General features: G+C 48.2%; 1 protein-coding gene and 1 long non-coding RNA gene across 3 annotated transcripts in view; both read left to right on the top strand.

The window, feature by feature from the left end:
- Positions 1-3,132, top strand: part of MYBL2 (MYB proto-oncogene like 2) — a 36,852-nt gene extending 33,720 nt beyond the window's left edge. Inside the window, exons 12-14 of one of the 2 annotated variants that reach the window (XM_040447008.1) lie at positions 364-456; positions 1,835-1,984; positions 2,600-3,132. In XM_040447008.1, coding sequence (XP_040302942.1) covers positions 364-456; positions 1,835-1,984; positions 2,600-2,728 — 372 coding nt within the window. In that variant the 3' untranslated portion in view covers positions 2,729-3,132. Of the gene's footprint in view, positions 1-363; positions 469-1,834; positions 1,985-2,599 lie in introns of both variants that reach the window. The other variant, XM_040447007.1, reaches the window with a different exon arrangement.
- A 1,890-nt stretch (positions 3,133-5,022) lies between these two features.
- The window catches only part of LOC121012168 (uncharacterized), a 38,116-nt gene continuing 28,273 nt past the window's right edge, over positions 5,023-14,865 (top strand). Inside the window, exon 1 of the long non-coding RNA XR_005781980.1 lies at positions 5,023-5,373. This is a non-coding gene — a long non-coding RNA (uncharacterized LOC121012168). The remainder of the gene's footprint in view (positions 5,374-14,865) is intronic.

Genomic DNA, 14,865 nt, shown 5'->3' with positions numbered 1-14,865 from the left:
TCCCAGGCCTGTTTAGGGGTGTGTTTAGTGTGGTAGAGGCTTGGGAGCTATGCGTGATCCATCGAGGGATGAGGAGCAGGTGTCTGGATGGAGGCATTTGTGTCCTTGCTTCCTGTGGTTGCATCTGGCAGGATGGTCTGCCCTAGGTGCTGAATCTGATGGGGCCAGGGTCTCCCAATCCACCTGCACACCCCACACTCTGCCCCATTCTTGCCAACCAGGGGCCTGGCTTGAAAGCCCCACTGCATCAGGGTGTGAGTCTGTGATCAGGGCAGATGGGGCAGGCGTACCCAAGGTTCTGGTGGTGACTCAGGAGGAATCCCAAATGTCTGCCCTAATTGTCTCCCTCCTCCCCACCCCCAGCTGCGGCGGAGCCCCATCAAGAAGGTCCGCAAGTCCCTGGCTCTTGACATTGTGGATGAGGATGTGAAGCTGGTGATGTCCACACTGCCCAAGGTGCTGTCCTTGGTAAGGGGTCTGAGAGAGAAACGCCCCTCCACCCCCGCCCCCGGCCGCCTCACCTGCTCCCCTGCCCAGAACTACAGAGGGCTCCTCTGTCCCACGGAGGATGGAGTCTCGCTGGAGACCCTCTGCCTTTGGAACCCTTTGGCTGTGGGGGAACCCTGGCAGCAAAGTGGCCCAGTGGTTCTCAGACCAGGCTTCTGGATATCAGGCTCTGCAGTGAGGGGCTGATGGAGAAGGTGGGGCTGGGCACCCACCCCCAGATTCAGTCAAGATAGCTCTGCATGTGTCTTTCACAGAAAGGTTTATTTGGCAAGAGTTACATTGCTAGAACATGTTTGAAAACCATGGATCTGGGTCCTTAGCACCTTCCATTATATTCTACTCATGGTGGTGATGTGCAGAGGGTCAATGGTAGGCTTAAGGCACAGCCAGGTGGTTGGGGCACACCAGCCCTGGGATGGGTGCTCTCCAGGTCCCATTGCTGAGCTCAGGAATGGGGCTGTTGCCTATGCAGAGCCTGCCCCCGGAAAGCTTGCCAAACTGTTGATCCCTCTCAGCTGACAGTTGGATGAGTTTCCCAGTGTGAGGCAGTGAGAGGTGTGGCAGGAGTCATGAGACAAAGGATTGCCTGATCAGATCCTGCAGATATGGGGACTTAGGACTGCTGTAGCCATAGCCCTTGCGGAGAAGCATCACTGGGTGAGGAGCCCCACCAGGTTGGGGACTTAGTGCCGTGCATCCAGACCTGTAACAGGCATCACCGTGGGCATGTAAAATAATTCTCAAACGGTAAAGAAGTATAGCAAGTACCTAAGAGCATGGGATTTGGGGTGGGGTGGATCTGATGGAGTCCTGGCACTGGTGACACTGGCTCTTGCTCTCTGGGATCTCTTAGGTTCCCCGAGCCTGACTCTTGCCTGTCATAAGAGCACCTAGCCCAGCAGACTGTTAGGAGGGTAAAGGAGAAGTGCTGGGAGACTGGAGGGCCTGGAGGTGTTTTGTGCAGCTGTGTGTATGTGCTGGTTGATGCTGCCATCTCTGACTGCCCGCCTGTGGATGTTTCTGATCCCAGGAGAAACTAGAGCACACCGCTCCCCCCCCCCCCCCGCCCCTGCCTGAGGCTGTGGGGGAGGAACCAGCTCCATGTAAAAGGGACCAGCACTGTTGGGCATTTATTAGGTGAAGGCTCTGAAACAGGCACTTTACAGAGAAGTCTCCATCTGGAAGAGGATACTGAGGCTTAGAGAAGTTAATGTCCTGCCCAAGATCCAACAGCCCAGAGGTAGTGCTGCTGGGTTATGACTAGTTTTCTTCCTTCCCACCATGCTTGTGGCAGAAGGGTGAGTCTTTGGCTTGGTTTTGATTTCAGCCGACAAATGTCCTATCGAGCTCCTCCAGCCTCTCTGTGCCAGGCATCAAAGAGGACAACAGCCTACTTAATGAGGGCTTCCTGCAGGCTAAGCCCGAGAAGCCCATGGCGGTGCAGAAGTCCCGAAGCCACTTTCCAACACCTGCCCCTGTGAGTGCTGGCCACGAATGTGGTATTCCCCTTGGGGATTTTGCATAGACTGTTGCCTCTGCCTGAATGCCCTTCTGAGGCTCTGTTTGCTTGATTAACTTACACTTCAGATCTCAATCTGGACATCACACCCTCAGGGAGCCCATGTGCTGGAGACCTGCACCCCCTTCCTGCCCCCCCAGCCGTTTTATGGTGTGGTCTCGTAACTAGGTCATCGTCTCTGTATTTAGTTGCTTAGCACATGTCTGTCCTCAAAGGCAGATGTCTATCTTGATGTCTGCTGTGGCTGCTCGCACCTCAGTGTCTATATGTATGAATCTCTTGCTGTTCCTTCCCACCAACCTGCTTGGCTGTAGCTTTGCCTCGTGAGGAGGCTGGTGCCCACAGCCAGGGGCACAGACATGTTGCCTGGTGCAGCCTCCTTGCTTTACATCTGAGGAAGCCCAGAGACAGGACCGACTTCTCCAGGGCCACCAGGAAGGTGGAGGGAACACAAGAATACTTGTGGCTTCAAAAGGGAGGGTCATAGAAATGTCCCCCACCCCTCTGGACAGGCTCACAGCATTCACTGAGAGCATGCTGTCCCTAGATGGTAACTCACTTGCCTCCTCCCAGATGACCAGCGCCTGGAAGACGGTGGCCTGCGGGGGGACCAGGGACCAGCTCTTCATGCAAGAAAAAGCCCGGCAGCTCCTGGGCCGCTTGAAGCCCAGCCACACGTCTCGGACCCTCATCTTGTCCTGAGGGGCTTGGTGCTCATTCTTATGTTTACAGGGGGTTGGGGGGACCAAGGTTGGTCTGTGAATTTGAGAATCACACTCAGATGACCGCCTGCAGGGAGCCTTCTGCCGCCAGCCCCTCTCCAGACTGCTCAGGTGGAGGCAGAGCAGGGCCACCCACTGTCCTGTCTCCAAGTCCAGCTGTGGCTGTGGGCGGTTCCTGGTGCTAACAGAACAAAGTCCCACCCCTGGGCCTGCCTGGTCCTCTCCCCAGTGTCACAGGGAGTCCCTTTAGCTTCTCCCAAGCCCTCGTCAGGCCTGGCCTCATCTCAGACCCCTGATTAGGACGGGGGACGTGGCCAGCATGCTCATTCCCTCAACCTGTTAGTACATTTTCTTGAAAGAATAAAATTGCCTTTTTCTTTGTGCTGTTGTCTACTCTGTCTTCCTCCTGGACGCTGCTTGTGCTTTCCCAGTCACTGTGGTTCCCTGGTGACTGTTGTTGGGGTCTTGAGGGATGTGGAGACCTAGGTCCTCATCCTCAGAGCATTGCCTTGTCTGCACATCTGGACATTCTTCCCCCGAGGGGCCCAGTGTCTTGGGGGCAGTTTCATCTGTGGGCGTCTCAAAGCTCTGAGGATTCTTGGCTGTGGGAGGGGAGGGTGCGTTAGCATCCTGCTTGGCCTTTGGCATGGCCCTGCCCCCAGGTGAGACCAGTAAAGAAGTGAATGGCAGCTGGACAGAACCTTCTGGCACAGTAGTCTTAACTTGGCAAGGCCATGGCAGCAGTTGGAGCTTGGGCTGTGGTCCACCCTGATCATGGTGCAGTGGGATGACTGGCACTTGGCTGGAATCTGGGGATTGAAGAGGGGTGGGTGCCAGGTCTGAGAAGGTCTAGACTGGGGAGTGAGGTATTATTCATTAGTAGGGTTCATGGGATTTGGCATGTGGCCATCCTTGGGGGCTGAGGTCTCAGTTCACCACAGGACGGGCATCTGCCTGGGACAGACCCATCTCTACACTCTGCTTCAGTGCCTCTGTTTCCCAAGGGAGACTTGAAGACCAATCCTCTTGCCTGGGGCCCTGTCCTGTAAAGAGGAGGACTGGGAGTTAGTCTGACTCTGACACACCCCTGTCCTGTTGAATTTGTACATGGGGTCTTGTCGCTTAGCATGGCAGAGCCCTCCTCAGGTGACCCCCGGTTTGAGCCTGGCTAAGTCCTTCCTGCACCTCCTGTGGCCAAGCCAGATGCTCCAGCCAGTTCTGTGGCAGGGCCACATCTGCCACATGCCCGTGCCTTTGTTGATTTCCTGGCCTGGACCCCTTCCCCCGCTCCCCACCAACTCCTTCCCCCAGGGACCTGTAGATCCTAGGCTTCATCACTGAATGATCCCCGCAGGGCTATCAGCATTGACAGGTGACCCCAGTGAGGGACTAAGGGACCTTCATATCTAGGGTTCACTGTGACTCGGTAGGACACCTACATCAAAATCGGATGCAACAAGCCTTTGAGACCACCTGCCCTCCAGTCCTCCCACCCTAGATTTATCATAGGCTCCCAGAGAGCTGTTGTTAGGCAGGTGGTCAGTGGCTGCACCTCAGTGAGCTGGCCTACAACCCACCAGGGGCTTTCTGACAGTGCCTGCTCCCGGCTGCCTCGTCCACCTATGCCCCGGGCCTGTCCTGAGGCTCCCTGCTAATTGCAAACATGTTAACTTGCCACCTCTGGCAAACTCTGCACTGGAGCTGTTCTCTGCATGCAGTAAGTGAACAGGCATCGAGGGTCCCCCGTGTGCCTGGTGCTGAGGATACAAGAATAAACGCCAAGACGCTTCCAAACAACCTTATTCTCACAGAGCTTAGATTCTAGAGAGGGCATAAGCCAACATCTGTACACAAGCCAGAGGGGCTTTGAAGAAAGAAAGCAGGGGAAACATGAATGGCATGGGGGCCAGGCTGCCTGCTAGGAGGAAAGGGAGGCTTGGGTGAGGAGGCCAGATGCAGCCCCTGGCCACCGTGGGGTCACCACGTGGGCCGCGGGGACTTGTTTACCAGGGTCGGTGCTGAGGGCGCCTTGCGATTTGATTGGAAGTGTGGGAGCACACATTGCTCCAGTGGGGTCTGCAGCCCCTGGCTGGCCTGGGGAACTTGGTCAACCGGGTTGATCCAGGGCCCATTGTTTCCTAGGCCAGTGCGACAAGCAAGAGGGAGTAATGATGAGATGCTGAGGTGCCGGGTACCTGACTTCAGGGACGGAGTAGGGCAGAAGACAGGCGGGAGGGAAAGGCGGGATTCAATTAGGATGGCAGAGGCTGAGTGTCCTGACAAGATCCAGATGGTGGCTCAGTATCTGCTGGCTCACATGGCCTGGAGGTGAAGTAGACAGGGTCAGAGGAACAGAGGTTGTGGGAGAGGATTCTGGCAACTGCCCTCTAAAAATTACTGCTTCTGGCAGCCACGCCCCTGCACGGGTCACGTGACTTACGAAGCCCAATGGGAAGCCCCTGATTGCCGCGTGAGGGATTGTGGGAAAGCCTGCTGAGAGAGGCGGGAATGACCAGGTGACTCCAGGCGCGTGAGCGAGCACATCCTAAGCCATCCAGCGTCACCTGATCTGGCCCAGTCCGGAGCTGCTCGGCTGACCACAGACTCTTGAGAAATAGGAAATCGGTATTGTTTTAAGTGCCACTAAATTTGGGGGTGGTTTGTTGATACGGGCGCTGTTGCACAGTCAGCAGACGTTGGTCAGGTGTCCTGGCCCTCACGGAGCGGGAGGCCACAGCCGAGAGTTCAAGCCCCGGCTGGACCAGCACCAGGGTGGAAGAGCAAGGCGTGGCAGTGAGCAGCCCGTATGGCAGTCACGAAGAACTCCGAATGCGAAAATGGTGTTCTCAGCTCGAGGTTGCTGCTGGGGTTCGGGAGCAGGCTAGGCGGCCCCTGGGAGGAGAGGGGCAGGTGGACATTGCGGGACGCCGTGGGGACTTACGTTTAGCTACAGGGCGTCTGTATGATGTTTGAGGTATGTCGTGCAACATTTATTTGCATTTTATATCTCCCCTTTAATAAAGGGAATTGTCTTCTAAGATGTTTTAATACATTTTTGCCTATTTTTTATTTTTAAAAGCCTCACATGAAATTCAAGTGACATAGAAGTGTATAAACTAGAATGCAGAAGTTCCCTCTCATCGATACACCCTCATTTTCCTCAGAGGTGACCACCACTAACGGTGTAATGAAATGCTTCCCAGATTCTGCCATGCACCTGAATCACAGTAGGATCCTGTTAAAAGGCAGACTTTGGTCCAGGAGGCTTTTCAGGCAGGGCTTGGGTTTCTAATGAGTTTCCAGGTGATGCTGAGTTGGGGACTGCACTTTGGGTAGTAGGGATCAATGGTACTAATCATTCAGTTGATCAAAATCAGTGAGATATCTGGGGCCATTGCTATCTTGTCTTCTTCTGGGTCTCTACAACATCTCCTAGAGTTTCACTCACTCTAAGAACTCAGTCTTGGCAGATTCAGGCCAGCCCTGGCCATGTGGTTTCCAGGATGATAGCTCCCTGGACCCCTTCCACCTGCCCCTGATTCTCAGGCAGTGGGACATCCTCTTGGGAAGGGCCTGTCTAGTAGCAGTTACACCTGTATTGTACTGGCTTATTGTACATTATTGACTCTCCCATTTGCATGTAATATCCAAGGGAGCAGGGATGATACCAGCCATGTTCACGGCTTTATCCCCAGCACTGATTAGTGACTGGCACATAGTAGGTGCTCAACAAATATTTGTTGAATGACTATGAAAACCAGGAGGGATCAGTGATGCTGTGGCCATTGTTGGGCATTCATGAGCTAAGGATCTCATGTTGGACTACATGAGGTGGGGTTGTCCTCTTGCCAAGACCAACGAAAGATCTGACTTTCTGCTATGTGACCATAGGGCCTGACCAAAAAGTGTCTGTCTGAGAGTTGTATGTGTATCTTGAGAGTCCCCCACTTCTTCCATTCCAGCCACCAGAGGTCCTTCCCAGAGTCATACCCCACCTTTTCCCAGAGGCAGGCTTCCCTGTCCCAGGCTGGACCATGTCATCCATCGTCACTTGTGCTGGAGTGCCCAGAGATTAAACTGACTCTGAAGGCCTGATACACAGTCTCTGCTCATGACTGATAATCACAGATCCCTTCTACCTGCCAGACTCAGTTTTGTTCCCTTTTTATTGTGGTTTAAAACATAACAAAGTTTACCATCTTAACCTTTCCTAAGTATACAGTTCAACCATGTTAACTACATGCACATTGTCATGCAACAGATATCTAGAATTTTTTCATCTTCTGAAATTGAAACTGGACCCATTAACTCCTCATTTCCCCCTCCCCCAGTCTCTGGAAACCACCATTCTACCTTCCATTTCTATGAATTTGACTACTCTTAAGTATCTTGTATAAAGCAGAATCATATTGTTTTGTGATAGCTGATTTAACTTCACATAATATCAAGGTTCATCCCTGTTGTGGTTTGTATCAGAATTTCCTTCCTTTTTAAAAAATTCTTTTTAAGTTTATTATTTTTTTGAGAGAGAGAGCACACTTGGGGAAGGGGCAGGGAGAGAGAGGGAGAGAGAGAATCCTAGGCAGGCTCTGCACCACCAGTGCTTGGACTCACGAACCAGACTCAAAATCATGACCTGAGCCGAAGTTGGATGCCTAGCCAACTGAGCCACAGAGGCACCCCAGAATTTTCCTTTTTAAGGCTGAATAATATTCTGCTGCATGTATAGACCACATTTTACTTACCCATTCATCTTTCTGTGAATGGACACAAGGTTGCTTCCACCTCTTGTCAGTTGTGAATAAGGCTGTCAACATGGGTGTGCAGATATCTCGAGATCCTGTTTTCAGTCCTTTTGGCTGTATACCCAGAAGTGGGATTGATGGATCATATGGTAATTCTTTTTTTTTAATTACAATTTTTTTAGTGTTTATTTATTTTTGAGAGAGAGAGAGAGAGAGAGAGAGAGAGCACGAACAGGGGAGGGGCAGAGAGAGAGGAAGACCTAGGATCCAAAGCAGATTCCAGGCTCTAAGTTGTGAGCACAGAACCCGATGTGGGGTTCAAACTCATGAACCGCAAGATCATGACCTGAGCTGAAGTCAGACACTTAACTGACTGAGCCACCCAGGCTCCCCTAATTTTTTTTTTAATGTTTATTTATTTTTGAGAGACAAAGTGCAAGCAGGGGAGAGGCAGAGAGAGGGAGACAGAATCTGATGCAGGCTCTAGGGGTCTGAACTGTCAGCACAGAGCCCGTTGTGGGGCTTGAACTTGCTAAGCATGAGATCATGACCTGAGCCGAAGTTGGATGCTTAATCAACTGAGCTGCCCAGGTGCCTTGGTAATCCTATTTTTAATTTTAGTTGTTTATATTTTGTTTCACTTAGGTTTTTGGTACTTCCAGGAAAAGCTGTGTGCTGGGCTCTTAGAGCTTTTGCAATGATGGTGTGACTCTGTCACCACCTGGTGGCCATTAGTGTTTTTGCAGCAGCAGGTAAAGTGGGCCAAAGAAGTTTTTTTAGGTCTTGGAAAAGTCCTTGAAGCATTTTTCTGTTTTTCAGGCCTTCTCTCCAGCATCCTCATCAAGCAGTTGTCTGACCTTTGCTTGAACACCTCCACTGATTGGGAGAGGTGGTTTTATTACTTATCAGCCAGCTCCATTGTTGGACACCAATTGTGAAGAAAAGGATTCTTTAGAGAAAAAATCCTCCCCCTTAGTAATATCAAATAGGAATAACTAAGGTGCGTTGGGAGCTGGTTTGTGGGGAAATTGGAGACCCAGGAAAGGTATTTGATAGGCCAGGATGAGCTTGAGAGCCTGACTGCCAGAATTAGCCATTTTCTCAGCAGACCCTAGCATGAATCAATCTGTCCTGTTTCCATAGGTCACCAAGTCTCTGATTTAGAAATGACAGTGATTCAGCCTCCCCTAAAGATGGAGTTTATGTTTCCACCTTAGGCCATATGTGTTTTAAAATGATTAAAGCTGATTGGGGCACCTGGGTGGCTTAGATGGTTAAGCATCTGACTCTTCATCCCAGCTCAGATCTTCATTTCATGGTTGTGAGTTCAAGCCTTGCAATGGGCTCCATGCTGGGTGTGGAGCCTACTTAATAATAAGTTAATAAAGTAATTAAAGCTGAGTTTCAATCTGGGCTAAGAATGAAACTTTTCACTGATGTAGACCAGTGGTCTCAGCTGGTCAGGATGAAGGTGTTTTACGTGTATGTTAATTAAGGCTGCCCTATAGGTATCTAGGTTAAAGTATGCACCAAATGGAACAGTCTGACAAGGACTGGTGTAAAGCCTGAGTCGCAAGTGCATCTTCAGAAAGGCACAGTTGAGAATATGTTTGTCCCCTCTCTGGGAAAGAGTCCCTGCCCCCTGCCCAGTGAGCAGCCTGGCCTGGTATCCAGTAGGTGCTCAGTAAATGTCTCATTCTGCCATGAAGTGATGTGGCAGTGAGAAAGGCCTTGGGAAGCTGGGACCAGAGGGGTAGGGGAAGCTTTGTCATTTTTTTAGTGTTGATTTCTATCTTAATTGTCCTGTGGTCAGAGAACATAGTCTCTGTGGTTTCAAGTCTTTGAGATTTGTTGAAACTTACTTTATGATCAAGCATACAATCAATTTTGTAAGTGTTCCTCATGAGTCTGAAAAGAATGTATAGTCTTCAGGCATTGAGGGCAGTGTCCCATTTTTGACACATGCTAATCCTATTGTTTACATGTCCAATATCCTGGTTTTTTGTCTGCTTTTTGTAAACCTAGATTAGTCAACCTCCAAATGATGCATGGTAAGAATGTTGTTTCAAGCAGCTGAATGTTGGGGTGGTTTGTTACTCAGAATCATTATATGACAACTAGCTGATACACAAGGTAGACTTGTGTTCACTAGAAAGCCCTAGAAAATAATGCACCCGGGGCGCAGCTGGGTGGAGGAGGAACTTAGGAGACCTGGAGTTCCCAGAACTGGACTGGAAATGAGTGGGATGAAGGGTTCTAGAAGCCAGAGCCATGTGACTGTGCCTATGTCTTGATTATTCCCTAGTACATGGGGCAAGCTTTCCAGGGCTCTTCTGACTTTGGATCAGACAGACCTAGATGTGAATCCCAGCCTGGCTGTTACTGGCTATGTTTCTTTCCTGCTCTGAGCCTTGGCGTCCTCGTGATAAAATGGGGAGAATCCTTAACCTTTCACATTGTTGAAGGGGCTGGAGAGAACACTGGCACACATCTGGGGCTTAGAAAATACGGGCTCTTAGCGTTGCTACTACAAAATGCTTTCTCATTCCTTTCTCATGCTTAAGAAACCATGCAGAGGAGGAGTTCGTATCCATGCTTCAGTGGAGTGCTCCAAGGGGAAGTTACCAGCTAGGGCCTGGGGCATGACTTGAGCCACTCTTCACTTGCAGGCTCGCACTTCAGTGTGCCCTGTTCTGTGTCATCACTTGTTTCATAGTTATCAGCCAGAGAAGCAGTGTGGTACAGGAGCATTAGGTATGGGTTCAGTTTTTAAAGACTTTCCATAAAAGTTCAACAGACAGACAAGTACACAAATCCCAAGTCTACAGCTGGATGAATCTTCACAAAGTAAACACAGTCATGTAACCAGCACCCACATCGAGAGATAGAACATGACCAGCACCCCAGAAACTCCCCTTTCCATCCTGCCAAGGGTAACCATCACCCTGACCTTAAGCACCATAGATTATTTTGCCTTTTTAAAAAATGTTTTATTTTTATATTTTTGAGAGAGCAAGTGTGCCTAAGTGGGGGAGAAGCACAGAGAGAGGGGGACAGAGGATCCGAAATCAGCTCTGTGCTAATGGACTGCTAAACTGACTGAGCCAGCCAGGTGCCTTGTTTTATCTTAAAAATTTTTTTAATGTTTTTATTTTATTTTATTTTTTATTTTTTAACACTTATTTATTATTGAGAGACAGAAGGAGACAGAGCATGAGCAGGGGAGGGGCTGAGAGACGGGGAGACACAGAATCTGAAGCAGGCTCCAGGCTCTGAGCTGTCAGCACAGAGCCCGACATGGGGCTCGAACTCACAAACCATGAGATCATGACCTGAGCCGAAGTCAGACACTTAACTGACCGAGCCACCCAGACGCCCCTGTTTTTATTTTTGAGAGAGAGAGACGGAGTGTGAGTGGGGAAGGGGCAGAGAGAGGGGGAGACACAGAATGTGAAGCAGGGTTCAGGCTCTGAACTGTTGGCACAGAGCCTGACACGGGGCGGGGCTCAAACTCACAGATGGTTAGATCATGACCTGAGCTGAAGTTGGGTGCTTAACCTGCTGAGCCAGCTAAGTGCTCTCTGTTTTGCCTTTTTAATATTTTATTTTTATTTATTTATTTTTAAATATTTTATTTTTAAGTAATCTCTACCCCCAATATGGGGCTCAAACGTACAACCCCAAGATCAAGAGTCAAATGCTGTACAGACTGAGCCAGCCAGTTGACCCTGTTTTGTCTCTTGAAGCTTTTATTTATTTATTTATTTATTTATTTATTTATTTATTTATTTTTTAAATTTTTTTTCAACGTTTATTTATTTTTGGGACAGAGAGAGACAGAGCATGAACAGGGGAGGGGCAGAGGGAGAGGGAGACACAGAATCGGAAACAGGCTCCAGGCTCTGAGCCATCAGCCCAGAGCCCGACGCGGGGCTCGAACTCCCGGACCGCGAGATCGTGACCTGGCTGAAGTCGGACGCTTAACCGACTGCGCCACCCAGGCGCCCCTTGAAGCTTTTATTTTTACTTTACTTTTATTATTATTATTATTTTTTATTTGAGAGAGAGCGGTATGAGCGGGGGAGAGGGACAGAGGGAGAGAGAGAATCTAAAGCAGGCTCCAATCTCAGCATGGAGCTCAATGTGGGGCATGACCTCAACTTCTGCTGAAATGAAGAGCTGCCATTCAACTGACTGAACCACCCAGGTGCCGCTTGCCTTTTTTTTTTTTTTTTTTTTTGTTAAACATTGTATGAACCAAATTTCCTATTACAAAATATTTACCCATGTTGATTTGGGTAGTTACAATTTGTTTACTCTCATGACTATATAGTGTTCCATTATAGGGCTTCTGCACAATTTGCTCATTCTTGTGAAAGGCATGGGGAAAGTCTCTGGATTGGCTATTATAAATAGAACTGTTATGAACAGCTTGTCCTAACCTTTTGGTGAGCTCATGTACACATTTCTGGTTTATGCCTTTCTAGGAGTGGAATTTCTGGGGATGGGTTTAAATTCATCAGGCCACTTACAAGCTTTGTGAACCAGTGCAGGTTATTTAGCTTCTCTGAGACTCCTTTCTCACGTCTCTATATTGGAAATAGAAATAGTTACCCCTCTGTGTTGTGGCCAGGCCTGAATAAAACAATATCTACAAGGTGCCTGGCTCCAATGTAGCTCCCCTTTCTTTCCTCCTCCCTCTGCCATGCCAGAGCCCCCTCTGCCCTAGGACACGGCTCTGCTGCTAGGCTCCCCATTTGCCAGGAATCCTCTACACGAACCTGGGAAGCTTGTGTACTGCCCAGGGCTCGTGAGTGCTTTTCCCCAGCCATGGGCTCTCCTCTCTGATTCAGCCACAGGTCCAGCCCAGCACTAGCTTGCTATGGTCACCATCACTGCTAACAAATGTTTTTATGATGGTCTCAGTAAAAGTGTGCTTTGCAGCCAGTGTTCTCTGGAGACTGGCCCAGTAGAGGCAAGGAATGAGGACTGAGGGGAGGGAACAGCTAGCTGGCTGAGATCCAGCCCAGGAATTTAGAACAGACATACCTTTCTTGCCTGGTCTTTCTTCCCTGATGTCCAGGCAGGAGTTTTTCTTAAGCCCTTGTATTCCTTACTTTCCTGAAACACTTCAAGTCAGGCCATGAGGGTCACTGGCCAGCTGGGGAATTGCCTACAGGGAGCTCTGTTAAGATAGAGCTGACTTCTGTCCTCTGTGTAATGGCAGCCTGGAGCGTTGTGTTGGGAAAGATTCTGAAGGTATTGTCCAGGCTCAGGAAAATGTGCTCTGATTGGTTAGTTATGTCTGTTATATGTATGGGGAGTGGTGGTAGCAGCATACATTTCACGTATTTGCCTCTATCTTTGGCTTAAAGGTATTGGTTAGTACTGCTCAGAATAGACATGTATTTGATTTAGAGAAGTAAATGGAATGTTTTTTAAATAGGTGGGCTAAGTCTATTTTCATTTATATGATTATTGACATATCTGGGTTGATTTCTACCATTATATTTTGTGTTTTCACTATTGTTTCCCCCTTTTCTTTTTTTCTATTTTAAGTTTATTTTTATTTATTTCGAGAGAGAGAAGTAAGCAGGAGAGGGGCAGAGAGAGAGGGAGACAGAATCTCAAGTAGATTCGGCACTGTCAGTGCAGAGCCCAATGTGGGGCTCGAAATCATGAACTGTGACATCATGACCTGAGCCAAAATCAAGCCTCAGATGCTCAACCGACTGAGTCACCCAGGCACCTCCTCCCCTTTCTTTTCTCTGTTGGATTTGTAAGTTTTTTTAAAGTTTTTTTTGAAATAGAGTGCACATGAGAGCAGAGGAAGAGCAGAGAAAATGTGAGACAGAGGATCCGAAGCAGGCTCAGTGCTGTCAGTGCAGAACCTGATGTGGGGCTCAAACTCTCAAAACCATGAGATCAGGACCTACGCCATAGTTGGATGCTTTACTGACTGAGCCACCCAAGCACCCCAAATTTATAAAGTTTCCTGTAATATCCTGGTCTGTTTTCTTCTCTTGCCTGGTTTGAATCCTATAAAAAATTTTCTCTTATTTTAGAGGCTATTAAAAAATTTTAATATGCATATCTGTTATTGCTTCTGTCCTGAACAATGTCCTTTTCTGGCCTATTTTTTTTTCTTCTTTTTATAAAAAAGTTTTAATGTTTATTTATTTTTGAGAGAGAGAGAGACAGAATGGAGCAGACGAGGGGTCGAGAGAGAGGGACACACACACAGAATCTAAAGCAGGCTCCAGGCTCCGAGCACAGAGCCCGATTCAGGGCTTGAACCCACGAACTGTGAGATCATGACCTGAGCTAAAGTCTGACGCTTAACTGACTGAGCCAACCAGGTGCCACTTTCCTGACCTATTTTCATTGAGAAGTTTTGTTTTATCATTTTAAATGCAAAATTGATGATTTTCTCAGTTGATTAACTTTGTGTACGTATTTTATAAGTTTCCTTACTCATCTTGTTTCTCTTAGCCCATTACATATTCTTTTTGCTGAATAATACCACCATTTCTGCTACTAGTAGGTAGCATTAGTCAGGAGCTTTCTACGTGCTAGACACTGTCCTGATAATCCTGCATGTCATCCTTTAATCTTCCCCACAGTCCCAGGAGTTTGTCATCCCTACCTTGCGGATGAGGAAACAGAATCCCAGAAAGGGTAGGGTATCCCTGAGGCCTAACATTAGTAAGAAGTGTGGCTGGGCTTCAGTCCTGGCTATTGTGTTGCTCTTTGCTCAGTGTATTTACGTTTTTTGTTTTGAAATCATTTTAGATTTACAGAAAATTTGCAAAGACAGTACAAAGAATTCCCATATATTCTCCACCAGCTTTCCCTAGTGTTAACATCTTAACGAGAGCATGTGGTACATTTAGCAAAACTAAGAAATTGACATTAGTACAATACTAGTAACTACAGACTTTATTTGGATTTTACCAGTTTTTCCACTCATGTCTTTTTCTTTTCCAGGATCCAATCTGGGATCCCACATTGCATTTTAGTATATGTATGTGTATTTAAAAATATTTTTAGTATGGAAGACTTCAAATTTATATCAAATGGAGAGAATAGTAAAATTTATATATCACTCGGCATCAAGAATGATTAATTCATGACCAATTTGTTTCATTCACACCCAAACCAAATTACTTTTTTCTTTTTCTTGGTCCTGGTGGCCAGTAGTTTACAGATATATGCCCTACACATGACCTTCTTATTTCATCTGTTTTCTGTATGTCCATTCTCTAATTCATGCACTTTACAGACTTTCTAGGGGCAACAACTAGAGCAACTTCTTCTTTCTTCTTCTTCTCCTTCTCCTTCTCCTTCTCCTTCTCCTTCTCCTTCTCCTTCT

Source organism: Herpailurus yagouaroundi, unplaced genomic scaffold, assembly GCF_014898765.1.
Source record: "Herpailurus yagouaroundi ecotype Mexico unplaced genomic scaffold, PumYag 196, whole genome shotgun sequence".
NCBI lineage: Eukaryota > Metazoa > Chordata > Mammalia > Carnivora > Felidae > Herpailurus > Herpailurus yagouaroundi.
This window is presented reverse-complemented; position numbering and strand designations above follow the sequence as displayed.